Here is a 19,858-nt window from a genome sequence, read left to right on the forward strand (position 1 = left end):
TCATATACGTTTGTTTCACTAGGGAGACGGTCTGTTGTTTTAAAAGCGTTTGGTTCTCGAAAGTAAGCACCTGGAAGAATAAATAGCGTGAATATACCCTACTTGAATTAATCTTACCAGTAAATATAACCGACAAGTACTTAATAGTTTACTGGCAAATGAATATACCGGGCCTAAGACATCTTTTCATAAACCTACAAGAGTTTATCTTCATCACTGCATCATCGACCACTGCTTAAATGGTCGATATTTGCCTCCTTTCCCCTATATCTTGGCTAGTTACGTTGGATTATGAATGGTCTTAGAAAAGAAACAAAGAACTTAACGTTTATTTAAAACATTATTATTAACAATTCGATTAGTATTTGCAATATAGACACATCCATTAGGTAAATTTCGAATCCATGATTTAAATGTATTTACAATTATTTTTTCCAAAAGATATTTAAGCTAATTCTTCGGTTTTTCTGAGTAGATTTTGAAATGGATACTCCGGATGTTTTTCTACGCCGGCAAAAAATTTAAAATCAAATATCCTCCCATCTTCACCTTTATCTAAATTGTTTAAATCCTCCATATCTCCATCATCCAACGTAAAGTTAAGTACATTAAAGTTTTCTTTCAGTCTTTCTGAATTGGTACTTTTAGGAATAACAGATACATCTTTTTGGAGAAGATGTCTTAGTAAAATTTGACCATTTGTTTTACGATGTTTTTCAGCAATACGACCTACTACAGGCTGACCTAAAATATCTGGATAGTTTGCAAGACTAAAATATTTTATATAAAAGAAATATTAGAAAAACATTCGCTTTTTCGTAATTGATACTAAAACATGACTTGTGTGTAAGAAAAAAGAACACATTTACATTAATTAGAATTTGGCGGTAAACCTGGACGTTTTAAAATAATTACATACTATCCAGCAAAAGTAATGAAATCTCTTCAAAATGTATCCAATATAGTGATTGGTTAAAATATCCTAAATTACTAACATACTGAATTTGAAATTTGTAAATTTTGTTTAATTAATTTTGTAGCTGAGGAGACAAGATATTTTTTTTTCTAGTCCGCCTGGATTTATGGTTTTTCGGCAACTCATACCACTTATATACATTTTTTAATCTAATTTAATTTTGAAACAAAATAATGTTCGAGTACTGCGGAGTACAGGATGTCCAAATTTCGATGGGTTTGCAGGGTATCTTAGTTATTATGATAGATTAGAAAGTTGCGGCTTTCGCGAACCTGACCTACTTTTTTGTGAAATTTACAATGGCGCAAACCAAATTTTCATAGCCCTCTTCGTTTTTGATATACAGGGAGTGTTTGAAATTTATGATTTTCAGACGCCTCCTGTATCTCGGTTATCCGGAAACTTAGTAAAAAAGTAAAATCGGGTTCTAATAGATTTTTTCACGTGGAATCCAATGGTGCACGTAGAATTTTTCTAGTCATCACGGTTTTTGAGTTATAAACACAACTCAAATACTAAATACTCTAATTCTAAAATACTTAACTCTTTATAACTCAAAAACCGTGATGACTAGAAAAATTCTACGTGCACCATTGGATTTTACGTGGAAAAATCTATTAGAACCCGTTTTTACGTTTCCGGATAGCTGAGATACAGGAGGTATCTGAAAATCATAAATTTTGAAACACTTCCTGTATATCAAAAACGAAGAGGGCTATGAAAATTTGGTTTGCGCCATTGTAAGTTTCATAAAAAAGTAACTCAGGTTCGCGAAAGCCGCAACTTTCCATCTTTCATAATAACTGAGATACCCTGCAAACCCATCGAAATTTGGACACCCTGTACACAACAAGAAGTAAAAAACAGCAAAAAAAAACTAGAAAATTACTTTTCACATTTCCGTGGATATAATTTTTTCACTTTTCATTATTTTGTGTTCAAATGCGATAAAAATAAAGGATTATTAAATCTAATTATATTATTTGTTATTAAATACTAATAATATGCAGATGTTTCGGAATTGCCCAATATCATTTGAGCTGTGTCTTTTAACAAGAAATAAAACTAAAATTCATATAAACATGTCACAAATCAATTTATTTTCGAGATATTAAGTCGAGAACATAAGTAGTGAAGTTACTACATACCTATTTCCCTACATTGTAAAAATTTATTTTATTTTAGTTTAAAAAAAGGATAACAACGTGAATTACAAAAATGGGCATAAAAAACACGTTTCATAAGACTTAAACCTTTCATTCATTAAAGAACTAGAGCCTTCGCCACTCGTTTTTAAACTTGAATTCGTGCATTTCAAGCGTGTGTTACGAAACGACGAATTATTTAACAAGCAATAGTTAGAGCAACTGTAAAATAAGTCTTCCGCTTTGTTGAATGCACATTTGTACACATGCGCATCACAAATTATATATAAACTGACCGGCAAAAAAAACCGGCCACTATAAATTAGCTACAACTTCAAAGCTGGCTTTCTCGCAAACCGCGCATTCGCTTTTGATGATTCTTTTTTTGATGGAAAGGTTGATTCTTCTGTAATAATCCTGCGATAGCAATTTTCATTCAGATTTTAATTTGAGCATATACGGGGTGAGAAAAATGAGAAAAACTTTTTTCTCGAAATTTTTAACACCCTGTGGGGTACAGCTGCTACAGCAGAGGGTATTACCTGGAATCAAACAGTAGCCCAACCTTTTCTAAGCATTTTGTTTTTTTATTCACTCTATTATCTCTGTTATTAACGAGGATGCAGTATTTTAAAGCTATCGCCTGTGAAAACAAGACGAGTGACAATAGTAGCTGATGATCGTTTTATTGTTCTTAGCAATCGTAGAACGACACCTGTAGAAGCTCGGCGTCGTCTTCAAATGGTGCATGTTGTTGATGTCAGTTAGATAACCATTCGCTGAAAAGTTGCTGAAAGGCAAGTCTCTTGCAGCAGATCTTGCTGCAAGAAGGCTGCCAAAGGACCGAGGCTGCTTCCAAGATATCGACGAGTGCGTCTTCAATCTGAGCGCTTACATGTGAATTGCGAGATCGAGCAATGGAGGAAAGAAAAATGGAGGAAAGAAATCCTTTTTATGGATGAGTACTGGTTTTGCCTACAAATGAAAGATGAAAGATGAAATGAAAGATTTGTGGGCTATACAATTATGAAACGCGAATTGTTTCCAATGTGGTTCTATGATGGTGTGGCCGGGAATTTTCAAAGAAGCCTATACAGATTTTTTATCTTGTTAAAAGTGGCGACCTTGAAAACAAAAACTGGGCCCCGAAACAGTTTTGCAGAAGCACTTACATTTTCTTAGAATTACAGAATTACGTACGTCCTTAATTATTGTAAACATCTGTTCTCAGTTCTGATATGCGGTAAAAACAAAGACAAATAAACAAGAAGACAAATTTAATTTAATGTAATAATGAATAATAACACGAAAATTAATAGCGTGTGTGCCCCCCGCGAGCCAAAATAACGTCATGTAGTTGACGCGGCATCGAACTGATTAGGTTCGTAACTGATTCCCGAAAGAATTGCGGCAAACTCTTCTTCAAGAGCAATTCGTAACTCCTGAATTGTCCAGTAGGACAGGACGACGATGAATGCGTCTCTGAAGTTGGTCCCAAAGATGTTCGATAGGGTTAAGGTCCGGGCTACACGCTGGCCACTCCATCCTTTCAATATCCACCTCATCAAGATATTCGCTAACCATACGTGCTACGTGCGGTCGCGCATTGTCGTGCATTAGCATGAATTCGTCACCAATAAAATGGGAATGGGGCACGACAGCTTCTTGCAGAATATCTTGGATATAACGGTGGGCATTTATCCTGCCATTTTCAACAAAGATGAGCGCTGTACGCGTTTCCGTCGAAATACCTGCCCATACCATGACCGACCCTCCATGAAAAGGAACCCTTTCCGAAATTGTGCAAGTCGCAAACCTTCCATTACGACATCTCCACACTCGTTCTCGACCATCAGGTGACCGGAGACAAAATCGGGACTCATCAGTGAAGAGCACCTTACCCCATTGTTCCATTCCCCAATTCATATGTACGCGCCCAAATTGAAGACGTGCTCGCTGATGTCTCTGGAGCAGCCGCTGTCTTTTGGCAGGTCTTCTGGCAGTCAGATCACTTTCAGCAAGTCTTCGACTAATAGTTCTTTCACTTACGTCAACCCCACGCACCATTTGAAGACGATGCCGAGTTTCTACAGCTGTCGTTCTACGATTCCTTAGAGTGTTTAGAACAATAAATCGGTCATCAACTGCTGTTGTCACTCGTCTTCTACCGGAACCTTACCGCCTAGTAAAATTTCCTGTTTCCACATAGCGGTTGTTCGGGGTGTACCCAACGTATGGGCAACGTACCGCTGACTTTTGCCATCCTCAAATAAAGTAAAAATACGCGCAACTTCAGTTACTGACAACAGCATCTTTAACAACTGTCAATTTACTATTCGAAACAACTGACATACGCTACCTAGCGCGCCATCTTAGATTTTTTATGCTTGTTTGTCTTGTTTTCACAGGCGTTCGCTTTAAAACACTGCATCTTCGTTAGTAAAGCGGCCCATACACGATGACTCTTGCGGCGGTGCCGCCACAGCCGCCGCAAGAGTCGTCGCATGCGACGGATTTTAACGGCCTACACACGTAGACTCTTGTGGCGTCGTACCGCACTTCTGTAACCGCTATCGACGGACCTATACCAATGCATATCTGGCCAGACAATAGCCAAGAAATTGGCTGTAGAATACCAATACTACTTGCAGAAGAGTAAATACTTCCTATAGAGGACAAATACTACCTATACAATACTAGAAACTGCTTAAAAAGGTAGATATCGGCTATAGAAACCTAAGTACTGCTACCAATAGACTACAAATTGGTTGCAGAATACCAATACTACTTGTAGAAGACTAAATACTGCCAGCAAAAGGCTAAAAACTCCTTGCGGAAGACAAATACTACCTATACAATACTAGAAACTGTTTGCAGAAGATAGATATTGTTTATGAAAGGCTAGGTACTGCTACCAATAGCCAAGGAATTGGTTCCAGAATACTAATACTGTTTACAGAAGACTAAATACTTCCTATAGACGATCAAAAATTCGGTCCGACCCATCTTGTGTGAATGCCCCACTCTGCAAGACCTCAGAATGAGAGACTTCGGAGAGGAATGGTCGACCACAGATGGCATCAGGAACACACCTCTGAGCTGTATCCTAGCCTTCGGAAATTCCTTAGGCTGGTTGATGTAGCCGGAGAGAGTGTAGCAGGACGTACAAGGGGCCCGTTGGGGCCTAGGTGCTGTATGCGGAAGCATACGCTCCGCTTTCCTACATACATACATCAAAAATTCCTTGCGGAAGACAAATACTACCTATGCAATACTAGAAACTGCTTAAAAAGATAGATATTGTTTATATAAGGCTAGGTACTGCTATCAATAGACTACAAATTGGTTCCAGAATACTAATACTACTTGTAGAAAATTAAATATTGCTGGCAGAAAGCTAAATACTGCCAGACAATTTTACAAGCTCATTTATGGCGGTAGTTTTTCAGTTTCTGTTGATGGAATTTTTTGATTTTGAGTCCCATAAACATGGGTACATTCTATATAGGTTTATAAATTTTTTCCAAAAATCTTTTTCGGCGAACGATGCCATTTCGATGGACGTTGGAAATAAACTAAAGCGATACTTTCGGTGTCGTATGCACGTCGCAATCCCATACACGTTGACTCTTGCAAGGCGCCGGAGCCTGCCACGGTCTTGAATCCGTCGCCGTCGCCGATGCCGTCGCATGAGTCCTGGCGCTTCCCTACACACGATGCTTCATGCGGCTCAACTCTTGGCGTCGCTGCATCCGACGCTGCAAGAGTCGTCGTGTATGGGCCGCTTAACAGAGATAATAGAGTGAATAAAAAATCAAAATGTTCAAAAAAGATTGGGCTACCGTTTGATTCCAGTTAACACCCTCTGCTGTAGCATCTGCTCCCCACAGGGTATTACAAATTTCGAGAAAAAAAGTTTTCCTCATTCTTGCACCCCGTATATGCTCAAATTAATATCCGAATAAAAATTTCTGTCGCAGGATGATTACAGAAAAATCAATTAATGTAAGATTTTCCCGAAATTTTTCGGGGAAACATTCTGCGCTTGTTATAATATTAGAACAAATCATCCACAGACGAAACGTAAAATGAAAAGTTGTAGTTCATGTAATGTTTACCATCCACTGGCTGAGGATAGTCCGAAACGAAGTGATCATTTTCTGAAGATAGTAGTGGCACGTAACATAATAGCTCCAGTATTCCTTCCTCAACGTTTGTCTGTATTCAATGGCTTCAAATATATCTCGACTAGTAATTTTCTACGATTAGAGGTATAGATCGTATCTTCGAATAGCGGCAACTCCATTTTTATATACTTCGCCATTAGTTAAAAGCATACTTGTTCGTTCTGTAAAGGTGAACAAACATGGTGTTCCCCGTAATAATAACCTGTCAAACAAATAAACAAGGATCAAGTAATAAGTTGCGCAAATGTATCTACGATCACTTGATTAACATTACCCTTTTAGAAAATTTAATCTTTCAATACGTCTTAATTATTTCATTCTAAATATTTTTTATTTATTGCAAATTAGAGAACACATACTTAAAATAGTTTAGAAAAATTCCAAAACACTTGCATAACAGATATACGTAATAATTAATACAATTTAACAGTATTAAGTTAATTCAATTAACAGTTGTCTTTAGCTTATTTCTTCTTTGATTCCAGAAGTATAATCGAAATACAATAGGTTGTGCTTAAAATTTCTAGATGTTATAAGTGGCTCGAACGCCAAGTGTCGAATCAGTTAGAATCGCTTCTAAGAAGAAAGCTATTTTCAGAAGGTTTCCGAATAGATAACTAAGTTACATTTATACCAGGCAGAGTTATTGTAGATATAGAGAAATATCAAGGTACGTAATTTCAACCACGTATTACCAAAAGAATCAAGTGTCCATCTCTAAACCGTCGAAGCGCTAATATGTTATAAGCCTAAATAAAGAAAGAGGCGTCTAAACAATTACAAGTCAATTCTTTCTTCCCTAAGCAGAGAAAATGTAGCTTGTTCTGTATCTTGTATTATATTTACTTTTACTAATTTCACATAATAGACACAAAAATGATGTTTTAGTATCGATTTCAGAACAGTGTAGTTTTTATTTAGATTTTTTAACTTACTTGTAATTATATTTTTTGGAGAAATGCATTTGAGCTCCAGGACTTCCTAAAGGGGCATAAGCTGTCAAAGAAATATTCATAAGTCGGCAGTCTTTAATCAATTGCGTCTGTTGACAATAAGCATGCATTTCAACTTGTAAAACCGACGGTTTTATTGTACTATGTTGGTAAATGTTTGCGATTTGTTCTGCGTTGAAATTTGATAACCCTATTGCCTTAACATATCCATTTCTAACTTGCTCTTCCATAGCCTAAAAAAATATAAAGTAATTATAAAATAATAACTTAATAATAACTTAATTATACTAATTATATTGACAATGTAGTAATTATTTATATATTAAGCCAAGCTTTTTGGATCACCATTAAAACTATCAGTTTAATGAGATTTTTATCATTTTATAGGTATCGGAAATACAAAAAATGGGCGAAGAAAAGAATAAAGAAATTTGTTTATATTTTCAGTTAATTTTAACGATAGGAAATCATTCTATGTGACATCTATGTGCAGAGAACAATCGTAATATTTTTGATGAATTTTGGAAGATGGAAAGTTACAACTTGCAGGACATTTACCTATCAGAACTTACTAGAATAATAATAATACTTTATTTGTGTAAATAAGAATCTACATTCTTTTCCACTCGTCATTTGGTTACATGTCGTTCGATCTGCCACAAGTCGCTTACAAATAAACAAAAAACTAATTCGAAATATTGACGGAGAACATGAAACACAGACAAACTACTTATACTCAAAAATTTCAAACTTTACAGGTTACATTTCACTGTCTAGAAATTCCTGTACGCTGTTGAATGCGCGACCCAGGAGAATAGCAGCGACCCGTCTTATGAAAGTCCCTAGTGGGAGCTCTCTTATGAGTTCTGGTAATTTGTTAAATAATTTTGAACCATAATAACTTTTTGCCGTTCTGCACTTGTTGATTCTATGAAACTTTGGTGCAATTGCGTTTTTGTTTCTAGTGTTATATTCATGCAGTGTTTTGTGTAATTTGTAATCCTTTATGTGTTTTCTCATATATGTCAAAGTGACCAAAATATAAATAGACGGTACGGTGAGTACTTTGCAATCAATGAATTTATTCTTTACGTTATCTTGTGTTTGAAATTTGTTAATATTCGTAATACCCTCCTCTGGAGCCCGAAGATGCTCTCCGTATGACATGAGTGACCCCAGGACATTATTCCATAACGGATGTGCGATTCAATTAGTCCGTGGTAGGCCACCCAAATAACCTCCTCGGAAACAATATTCTTTAAATTTTGAATTAGGTATATGTTTTTTACGTGTTGTTCCCAGCACAGATGAGAGTCAATAACAATCCACAAAAATTTGACATAATCATCTTCATCACTATTTGGATACATAGTGCGAAATGAAAGCTATTCAGTTTTGTCCTTGTTTAGTGACAGATAGTAACAGACTACATTAGAATCAAATATCCGTTAAGAATCTTCACTTGCATAGAGACCGCGGGGGTGTACTACCTACCAGTAGATTTTAATTACCCCTACCGCCCTTATTCGGTCGAAGATCCGAACCAAACTTTACACAAGTGATCTAGACTACATTAGAATCAAATATCCGTTAACAATTTTCACTTGCATAAGGACCGCGGGGGTGAACTACCCACCAGTAGATTTTAATTGCCCCTACCGCCCTTATTCGGTCGAAGATCCGAACCAAACTTTACACAAGTGATCAAGACTACATTAGAATCAAATATCAGTTAACAATTTTCACTTGCATAAGAACCACGGGAGTGAACTACCCACCAGTAGATGCGAACATGCGAACCAGATTTTGCACAAGTCATCTAGACTACTCTAGAATCAAATATCTATTAACAGTTTTCAACAGTTTTGCAATGTATGTTATTTTAATATTATAAAACTACTTTGGTGGTTAGGGTGAAATTTCATCGCCTGTTCACTCAAATAATTATTGTAGCAACATTGTTTTACATTGCTGAATATATTCTTAACAGCTATTAATTTTTTATATTTTAATATACAGTGTGTTCCCGGATAGGTGAAACGACTTTTATAAAATGAAAAATTTTTTCAATATTAATTGTCATTTTTTGGGGATTAGCCCTTCTTGGTTAAAGACTTATTTTGAAGGTATTTTCAAGTTTAAAAAAAGAAGTGAGTGTTGATACTGAAGCGAAAACTTCTTGTGCGTCAGGTAAAGTACCTTTTCACTTTACAGTATGCTAAAATGTTACTAAGAAATTTTATTCAGAATGAAAAGTTATGGCCATATGCAAATTTTCAGAATCATCGGCCTACTTTGATAAAACCCATTGTTTATTATTTTCGTGAATAGTATATTATAACGATTTTTTGTTTTGAGATTCAGATTGTTCAGGAGAAATAAACAAACCATTCTTAAAATGTTCACAATTATTCGCCCAAATTTAATTAAGCTCACAAAACAAAACAGTTAATCATAGCTAACAGTTAATCAGTTTCATTATAATTTTCTTTTCTTATAGTGAACACTTCCTGCTGTAAGAAATCTTTTGATTAAACGCCAACAAGTACTTCTTTTAATTACAGTAGTTTGAAATTTTGCACTAAATAAAGCAGTAACCATAATTATCGATTTTTCCCCAGTTTCATAACACTAATCACTTAAACTTTTTCCTCTAATGTTAACATTGTATTTAAAAAACACTTTAAGTTTACTAAATTACAGTTTGACAGATTAACATTGACAGGAAAGTAATTTTGTTTTTCCATGGCAGTCTTTGTTAGAAATAAAACAGTTTGATATGGATTTTTATCAAAGTTTTTCATTCAGAACAAAACTTCTTACTAACACTTTCACGTACTGTAAACAGAAAAGGTACTTTACCTGCCACAAAAAGAGTTTTTCTTTCACTGTCAACGCACACTTGTTTTTTAAAAATTGAAAATATGTTCAAAATTAGTCTTTAATCAAGCAGGACTAAACCCCAAAAACTGGCAATTAATATCGAAAAAAATTTACTTTTTATAAGAGTCGTGTAACCTCCTATGTAAAATATTATGTATAATGTATATTAAATATTTACTACTTATATGTAAGTATAATCTACTATACTATTTTATTTATACGGGTGTCTCACGTAACTGGTTCATCAGAACTTTATTAGGTTTTGTAACAGACCTACAGCTTTGTAATTTGGCATGGAAAAGAGCGTCTCCACGAATCTGTAAGGGTGCGTTTACGTTGGAGCTGCGATAAACGATACTAGCAAAATAACGAAATTGTTGTCATAGTTTTATATGCAAGTGTTTATATTGGAGCGACGAATTGTCACAAGCTTGACAGCCGACTAACGATAAGAGCGACGTTAATTGTATTCCTTATTTTCTTTGCTATTATCAGGTGTGGTCGACATTTTTGTTAGATCCTCCTTGTGGGACCAAAAAGATAAAAATTACCACAACAGATTTGTTCTGACAAATCGTTTTCAATTCATTTTGCGCAGCTCTTATCGCTGCTGTCATTATTGTTCTTATCGTTTATCGCAGCTCTCGTTCCAATATAAACACCTGCATATAAAACTATGACAACAATTTCGTTGTTTTGGTAGTATCGTCGCTATTATCGTTTATCGCAGCTCCAACGTAAACACACCCTTAGACCACCTGAACTTGCAACACCACATGATCCAATCACCATGGAAACGAAAGCTACAAAACAGTTAATTTTTCAGGCTGTTTTGGTCACAAATAAAGGCATAGAACTGGAAGTGTATGGAAATTAGGCGCATACGAACAATATCTACAGACTTCGTAGACTCCGTACGGGCTTTGTTCCATCATCCACAACAGAAGAGGTCAGTGATTTGTGCCAACGAGCAGAAAATATACACTTCAAGCGGACTTCAACTTTTACCAACTTCCCTTAACATGTCGTTAATAATAAAAAATAATACTATATTCGACAATACATAATATACATAACATTATATGAAAGAAAAATTTATATTGACGAAAATTAAATGAATGTATGTTTGAAGAAAATACATTTCGCAGCAGTATCGAGTTTTCTTATACCACTTTTGTTTACTCTACTTAAATTTGTGGTCATAGTAACGCCTGAGGGAAATATTTTTTATCGCCAACCGGCAGCAAAAACATACTTTATGCTATCCATTTGCGGGAGTAAAGTGACACTTTGTGCTACTATCTAGTAAACTGTGCATTTAGCGGCAGACAAAGTACTTTACCTGCCGCATATGCGGCAGACAAAGTACTTTTTGTAATTCGCGACGGTAATAAAAGCTCTAACAGTACTCAAACGGGTGTTGTAATGAGACTCCTTACAGACCCGATGCTGTAATGAGATTTTAGCAACATTTTATAGAACCAGTTCAAGTTGGTGACATTGGGTCATTAATTTTTCTAGTTGTCAATGTGACAATTTTTGTCTATGGATGTTTAAACATGTTCTTAGCATCGAATACAAGGTCCACAATGATGAGGATATTGAACACTGAGCAATTTCTCTTATTTTGGGAGGTGTACATGAAACATTTTTTTCAGATGAATGCATTTTGTGTTTTGACAGTTTCTAATTGTCACTTCAAATTGTCATTTTCAAGTGTTACGGTGTTACCAACTGCTGCATACCTATTTCCCTACATTGTCAAAATTTATTTTATTTTTGTTAAAAAAAAAAGGATAAAAACGCGAATTACAAAAAATAGCATAAAATAGTATATTGTTTTATATGGAAGAGAAGCAGTGCTTTTTATGGCGTGGTCTGTCGCTTAGCGACGAACGCAGTGAGTCGCTAATGACAGATGAGCCGTTAAAATTGTGGCGTGTCCGACAGTTTGCCGGACGAACGAAGTGAGTCCGGCAATGACGGACCAGCCACAAACGAATCTGCTTCTCTTCCGAATAAAACATAGTATTTTTTCTTCAAACGTTGCAAATAATACGGCGCTAAAGTGAAATGTTCTTCAACGTTATGGCGCTAAAGTGAAATTTACTTTAGCGCCATAACGCTGAAGTACTTTTTTGCTATGTTGATCTTAGCAACCGTCGTTATGCAACAATGACTTACTTCTACCGCGAGTAAACACGACAACAAAGTTGTCATTTAATGACGTTTGAAGAAAAAACACGTTTCATAAGACTTAAAGCACTCATTCATTAAAAAACTCGTGGCTTCGCCACTCGTTTTTCAACATGAATTCGTGCATTTCAAGCGTATCTTACGAAACTTGTTTTTTAATATACTATTTTCTTCAAACGTCATTAAATGACAACTTTGTTGTCGTGTTTACTCGCGGTAGAAGTAAGTCATTGTTGCATAACGACGGTTGCTAAGATCAACATAGCAAAAAAGTACTTCAGCGTTATGGCGCTAAAGTAAATTTCACTTTAGCGCCATAACGTTGAAGAACATTTCACTTTAGCGCCGTATTATTTGCAACGTTTGAAGAAAAAATACTATGTTTTATTCGGAAGAGAAGCAGATTCGTTTGTGGCTGGTCCGTCATTGCCGGACTCACTTCGTTCGTCCGGCAAACTGTCGGACACGCCACAATTTTAACGGCTCATCTGTCATTAGCGACTCACTGCGTTCGTCGCTAAGCGACAGACCACGCCATAAAAAGCACTGCTTCTCTTCCATATAAAACAATATACTATTTTCTTCAAACGTCATTAAATGACAACTTTGTTGTCGTGTTTACTCGCGGTAGAAGTAAGTCATTGTTGCATAACGACGGTTGCTAAGATCAACATAGCAAAAAAGTACTTCAGCGTTATGGCGCTAAAGTAAATTTCACTTTAGCGCCATAACGTTGAAGAACATTTCACTTTAGCGCCGTATTGGAAATGACGTTTGAAGAAAAAATACTATGTTTTATTCGGAAGAGAAGCAGATTCGTTTGTGGCTGGTCCGTCATTGCCGGACTCACTTCGTTCGTCCGGCAAACTGTCGGACACGCCACAATTTTAACGGCTCATCTGTCATTAGCGACTCACTGCGTTCGTCGCTAAGCGACAGACCACGCCATAAAAAGCACTGCTTCTCTTCCATATAAAACAATATACTATTACCTGCCGTATATGCGGCAGACAAAGTACTTTACCTGCCGCTAATTGCTGTCAATTTGAAAAAAATGCCGTTGAACAGCTGGATTTGAACCCGGTACCTTCTGTATGAAAGTGCACTTCCCTCTCCACTATACTACCGACCTTTGATACCTAGTGTAACTTTATCGAGATATATTAACAAAACAAATCGTTTGACACATGTCAAAATATTGGTAAGTTAGAATATCTTCATATCGTTAAATTTTGCGGTTGGCGATAAAATGTTGTATGCAACACGTCAGCAAAATGTCTTTATCGAACTCGCCTGTTACTCGCCTCGCTCGCTCGACTCGCAAACTCAGACTCGTTCGATAAAGCATCACTTTGTGGACTTGGTACATAAATAACTATTATCGCCAACCGGCAGCAAAAACATAATTTAAGCAATCCATTTGCGGCAGTAAAGTGACAGTTTGTGCTACTGTACTAGTAAACTGTGCATTTAGCGGCAAATAAGTATTTTTACCTAATTCCATTATAAAAATTAAACTTTACATGTCTTTCTGACGTTATGTAACGTCACTAACGTTTTATAACTGGTGATGCAATGATTTCATTACATAAATTGACATCTGTCACTAATAGAATAAGTCAAGTTTTGAACAAACATTGCTTTTTTAATGGAATTAGATCAAATTTTGTACTTAACACGTTATGAAACGGCTAATTTTGTTTGACGAACGTAGTTTTGCAAATTACGTGAGTCTTTTGATAACTGGTTACGTAAATAACTATTACCTAATTCCATTATGAAAATTAAATTTTACATGTCTTTCTGACGTTATGTAATGTCACTTTTTTATACCTAATTAGTGATGTAATGATTCATTATAAGTTTTGAACAAAAATTGCTTTTTCAACGGAATTAGATAAAATTTTGTACTTAACGCGTTATGAAACGGCTAATATTGTTTAACTCACGTTATTGGCAAAACTCGCCCGCTTCGCTCCTTTTGACAAATATTACATTTGTCAAACAAAATTAGTCTTTTCATAACTGAACACGTAAATAACTATTAAATAAGGCATTAAAAAGGCTTACTTTGTTTGCACGGTACTGGATTTGAACCTGGTACCTCTAGCCTGTATACAGGTGTCCCGATACTCAACGTCAAGCGGGTTCCCAACCCAACCCAACCCATACCTGTTCAGGTAAAAATAAAAAAAAATCCACGTCTCTTAGTTAAGTGGTAATAGACATATTTTTGAAAATGTTAAAAATCGTTCCCAAACATCATATGTTTAGTTACTAAGGTCAGAAATGTTCTCGATTGAATAGTGATTTTTTTAATACTGGAATCCTTATTAACCATGTTACTACTATAGTAGTCACAAACTAAACAACAAAAGTCATTAGTTTTCCAAAAAAGAATATTAGTTTGATCGAGTTAAGGTTAAAAGAATTTGTCTATTAAGTTTGACACACGATTTCTAAAAAAAAGGGTAGTACAGCACCCTTGGCAAATAATTTTAAAAGTTGGCCTGTTTAGTCAAGTCTCCAAAATGGTACAGCACTTGCCATTTTTCATTTCATAAAAAATATTATTGCATGTTTTTCTGCAAAAGAAAACACGTTATTTAAAAAATTCATACTTTCGTATGCTATTTGTATTTACTCTTTATTTCGTCTTAACTTTGTTAGAAGATGTGCCACGCAATATCTACGAACTACAAAATGTGGTTTCAAAAAGCTGGTCTTATGTCTTGCAAAAGGACTGTTTTGAATAAGGTTAACCTAAAGACAAAATTAAACAAAAGGAATTATTAATTTATTTATTATTAATGTTCTTGCATTATTTTCATAACACTAAAGCAAATGCTCAAATTGTTTGCCGTCGGCACTAATACAAGCTTTGCGTCATCGCAGAAAAGATCTTTTTACTAAATAGTTATGGAAATCTCTTTGCATTTATTTCTTCTGCTGCTGTATAAATATGGTGGCGCAGTTCGGCAAGATTTTCAATCGGTTTTTAATACACTGTTTCTTTTAGGCAATCCTAATAAAAAAGTCAAGGGAATTTAGGCCCAGAGAATGAGGAAGCCACGGAATCGAACCAAGACGCTCAATCCATCTTCCTGAATATTCTGTATTCAATCCCGTACAAGCATAATGAACTGGGCAACCATCTTGTTAAAACCACATTTCTCTGTAGGTATGAAATGGCACATCTTCTAACAAAGTTGTTAAATTATTTTGGAAGAAATACAAATAACATAAAAAAGTATGAATTTTATAAATAAATTTTTTCGATCGCAGCTATGAAATTGCAAACCTATTTTTTTGGGTTCTGTATGTTTGGATATATTTGTATATTTACGATGGAAATCAAAGAAAAAATTAATTTATTGCAAATTTATAGCTCGTATTAAGTAACGTGAAACATTTATAGTAATACTATAACCAGTAAAAACCCCCTTTGTATGTTGTAAATAGAAGTTATGTTGTGGTTCGTTGTTATTATACTATGTATGTTGTACCACTAGCTAATAAAGTCAACTTTTGGCAAAAAGATGTGTTTGTTATAAACTATACTTAATTCACTATAGTCAATTAGGTATATTTACTAAAATCAGTTTTAAACATTTGCAAGATAATCACAACCTCGGTGTTTTGCAAACCGTAACAACTTTACTATTCAAGCTGGAGTTACTCCAGGTATTCGACTTGCAGCTACAATCTATAAATTACAATAACAAAGAAAAGTAAGAACAACAAAAGTATTAATTAATAATTACCGTTTGTGGTTGAAAAGTCATTAATTTTTCTCTCTCTTCAAAACTTAAATTAAGAGATTCTGAATTATAATTGATGTCTCTTGGTATTAGATAAGCTTCATCTCGTTTCAATTCGGCCACTTCGTTTATTTGCATTGCAATAGCAGATTCGTAAAGTGCTTCAATTCGTAATCTGTTTTTTACTGCTATATCAAAAGTTAAAGGTTTTAATTTAGGTATAATTTGGGCTAAGTCATCGACGGTAATGTTCGCGTTCGTTGATAACATTTCAAAAGCCCCATAATAAAAAGCGTTTTTTGAGCGTTTTTTTTTTTGCAGAAAAACAGGCAATAATATTTTTTAGGAAAAGAAAAATGGCAAGTGTTATACCATTTTTGAATCTTAACTAAACAGGCCATCTTTTAAAATAAGTCGTCAAGGGTATTGTACTACTACCTTTTTTAGAAATCGTGTGTCAAACTTAATAGACAAAAATTCTTTCAACCTTAACTCATTCAAACTAATATTTTCTCTTGTAAAACTAACGACTTTTGTTGTTTGATTTGTGACTGCTATAGTAGTCACAAATAAGGCATACATTATTAAAAAAATCACTATTAAATTGCGAACATTTCTGACCGTAGTACCTAAAGATATCCCGGTACCCGCTTGACGTGGAGTTTCGGGACATCCTGTATGTGGTAACAACTGAAATCAAGACACTGTACGGGGTCTCTCGTTAAGGATACGGAGCGGCTATATCTCGACAACGGTAAGGTCTAGAGGTTTGGGAAAAATGCTTATAGGCAAAGTGAGCAAGAGAAATAGCTAGAAATTATTTTGAAGTTCGACCACTAGGGAGCGTAACTGCCATAGAGAAACATAAACTTAACATTAACATAAAATTATCTCAGAAAGTTAGATGATGCGCTATTACTTTGACAACATCATTTGATAGCTTGGACAATACCGCATGGCTTTTGTTTTGCGGTATTTCGCATATTTGCCATAATAAGAGAGGGGAGGCCAATGCGTTTTCAAATGTTTACATTTTAATGTCTCCTGGACTATTCAACCGATTTGAAAATTTTTGGTATTGTTTGAAAAAGAATTTATGCTCTTTTCAAAGATAGTTTCAGTAAGACCGTTTGGTTTTAAACAAATAAACAGGGAATATATTTTGTCTGCAAGGATTACATATTTTTGTGGCCTACTTTACCGTTGTCGAAATACAGCCGTTCCGTATCCTTAACGGGACACCGATATATAAAGTATATCATACGTAGCCGTGACGTTATACTATACATTGTGTCCATAAAGTAACTGATAGAGGCAATAAAATCATTATAAACGCTTTATGGAAAAGTTCCTGAAAAGGGTCTAAAGATTTCCGCCATTTTTAAACGAGTTATGACGTCATCGATATATTTTTTTAATAGCAATTCCCCATTTTTATTACAGTCCTGTTTAAAGGATTTTTTTCTGAATCTGGTACAGTAAAAAAGTACAGAAAAATTATTTTAAAGTTTCATTACTTCAAATTCGCATGAAATGATAAAAATAGCAGTACCCATGAGTAACTATGGTAACCGTTGATTTACAAATGTTCAAATTCCACCCAATACCCCTTAGAGTAACATGTGGGTTTTCTTGCCTAGCCAGAAACACGTTTCCTTAAACCTATCCTGAAACATTTGGTCGTCCAGACTTCGAGAAATCTCGTAATGCCTATGCTTTTTAAATTTCAGTCACTTTGGCTAATGAGTTGGCGATCACGATATATTGCATTAAAGAGATCAACTACTTACTAAATCAGTTTTTGACACTTAGAAAATTGTTTAATATAATTGGTTACCATAGTTACTCATGGCTGCTGCTATTTTTATCGTGTCAAGCAAATTTGAAGCAGTTAAACTTTAATGTAATTTTTCACGAAAATTTTCTTATGTAAATCTAATATTAATATTAATATTGACTGTACTACATACAGAAAAAAATGTTCTTTCATATTCTGTAACAAAATGGGGAATTGCAATTTGAAAGAATATCGATGGCTTCATAACTCGTTTAAAAATGACGGAAAGAATTTAAATCTATATCAATACATTGCAAAATTAAATCTTTAGACCCGTTTTAAGAATTTTTCCATAAACCGTTTATAATGATTTTTATCGCCTGTATCCGCTACTTTACGGACACCTGTATATTAAACTGTCTTCTAGTACTGCTTATCTATGTTATCTCTAGACATAACTAGTCACTTTTTTTATCAAAAAAAAATTCTTTATTATAAAAAGTAATAAATTCGCATTTTTATTCGTAAATAAATTTGACTGGCCTCCTGTCTATTGTCTGTAATCGAGACTTATTTAATATTTTGCAAGATATGTTTGAAACGCCCTTAAAACAATAAACATAAAACATTTACACTTAAATTAGATACAAACCGCCCAAGTTGCAACATTATCGGTTTCTAAATCCAAAACAAATGTTCCATCCGGATTTTGTAACGGCGTCATTGTGCTCTCATTCATTTGGAATGCAAAGGGCATGTGAATCAAGTACAAATCAACATAGTCGAGTTTTAAACGGTTTAACGACAGTTTTAGGAACTGTTCAACGTCCTTTGATCGATTGCCAATATGAGGGAGCTAAAAACGAAATACAATCTCAGCAAATTTTAATATTTAGTATATATACATACCTATATATGTATACCGTAATTTTCATTCGTTATCAATCTAAATAAACTTACCTTGGTTGTTATAAATAAGTCTTCGCGACTTCCTTTTCCCATTTCCAACCATTTTTCGATGGCCAAACCAATCGCTTCTTCATTATTGTAATTAAAAGCAGTGTCGATATGCCGATAACCGATGTCTAATGCTTGTAGAACACTGTTTTGAACTTCTTCTGGTGGAGCTCGCCAAGTTCCCAGTCCGATCATCGGCATTCTTAGATGTCTAAGGCCGGTGATTGTTAAATAATTCATGTTTGTTTCTAGATTAGCCAGCTTTAAAGTCGTTATGTTTATATTTATATTGAATTGTTGTTGGGTTATCTCTCTTGAGCTTTTTGGGAAATAAATTTAGAATAATGCGTTGACTCTTAGATCATGTGTAGGATAGTTTTTAAATTTAAATTTAGACGGTTGGTTGTGTACTTGAACTTATTTATAGGATGACGTGACAATTACACGTGGTTTGTTTATGTTTGGTATTTTTGATTTTGATCAACTTGATTTTTTTCAGATTATATTTAGGGATTATAATTCATAAAGGTAGTAGCTACAAAACTTTAGGTATAATTAAACAATTGGACACTTTTGTCAATATTATAATTTATTACAAACATTAAGTTTTACAAATATATAAAATTTATAGTTTTATACTAAAAATGGATTTGCTAAAGTTAGATGAGGATAAGGAGTGATTCTTTTAATGATTGTAAGTTATAAACTCAGTTAATTCTCATTATACTTTGCTTATTTCTTTTACTTTTAACACATGTTTTTTAACTTACTGTGGCCGTCTATCTTCTCACTGTTATAACGCTGTTAATTTTCACTTTCTCATATATACGAAGTATATAAAGAGATAGCAATTTAATCATACAAAAATTTGACCTCAAGATTTCGATGAATATATACGCTTTGATTATCCATCAACCATTTTGACCATTTTTACTGAGTTATTTTTCATCTCGTTTGGTGAGAGCACAGGTTTCCAATCCATATGTTCTGTCTGCTTAGACAGATTTCGAGACCTTAACTGTG

The 19,858-nt window shown here is 34.7% G+C and overlaps 1 protein-coding gene across 2 annotated transcripts; it reads right to left on the bottom strand.

Moving 5' to 3' along the window:
- Positions 1-321: 321 nt before the first annotated feature.
- On the bottom strand, positions 322-19,334 carry LOC111429114 (1,5-anhydro-D-fructose reductase-like). Of its 2 annotated transcripts, none has more exons than XM_023064926.2 (4): positions 18,839-19,319; positions 18,531-18,734; positions 7,244-7,494; positions 322-770 (listed from the first exon to the last, which is right to left on the bottom strand). In XM_023064926.2, exons 1-4 carry the CDS (start codon positions 19,073-19,075, stop codon positions 446-448), a joined length of 1,017 nt encoding a protein of 338 aa, XP_022920694.1. In that variant the 5' UTR covers positions 19,076-19,319; the 3' UTR covers positions 322-445. The 2 variants fall into 2 exon arrangements, with proteins under 2 accessions (XP_022920694.1, XP_022920703.1); XM_023064935.2 differs by lacking the exon at positions 322-770 and adding an exon at positions 2,054-6,510 and having other exon boundaries at positions 18,839-19,334.
- Between the last annotated feature and the right edge of the window lie 524 nt (positions 19,335-19,858).

The sequence above is a fragment of the Onthophagus taurus genome, chromosome 7 (assembly GCF_036711975.1).
Source record: "Onthophagus taurus isolate NC chromosome 7, IU_Otau_3.0, whole genome shotgun sequence".
In the NCBI taxonomy this organism is placed as follows: domain Eukaryota; kingdom Metazoa; phylum Arthropoda; class Insecta; order Coleoptera; family Scarabaeidae; genus Onthophagus; species Onthophagus taurus.

What these genes read in the sequence shown, in the direction of transcription:
- LOC111429114 (XM_023064926.2), bottom strand. Translation starts at nt 19,075, where the DNA reads ATGAATTATTTAACAATCACCGGCCTTAGACATCTAAGAATGCCGATG. An exon ending in ACTTATTTATAACAACCAAG is followed by an intron (nt 18,735 to 18,838) that starts GTAAGTTTATTT and finishes TTTCGTTTTTAG; the next exon opens with CTCCCTCATATTGGCAATCG. An exon ending in TCCAAAAAATATAATTACAA is followed by an intron (nt 771 to 7,243) that starts GTAAGTTAAAAA and finishes AAAATATTTTAG; the next exon opens with TCTTGCAAACTATCCAGATA.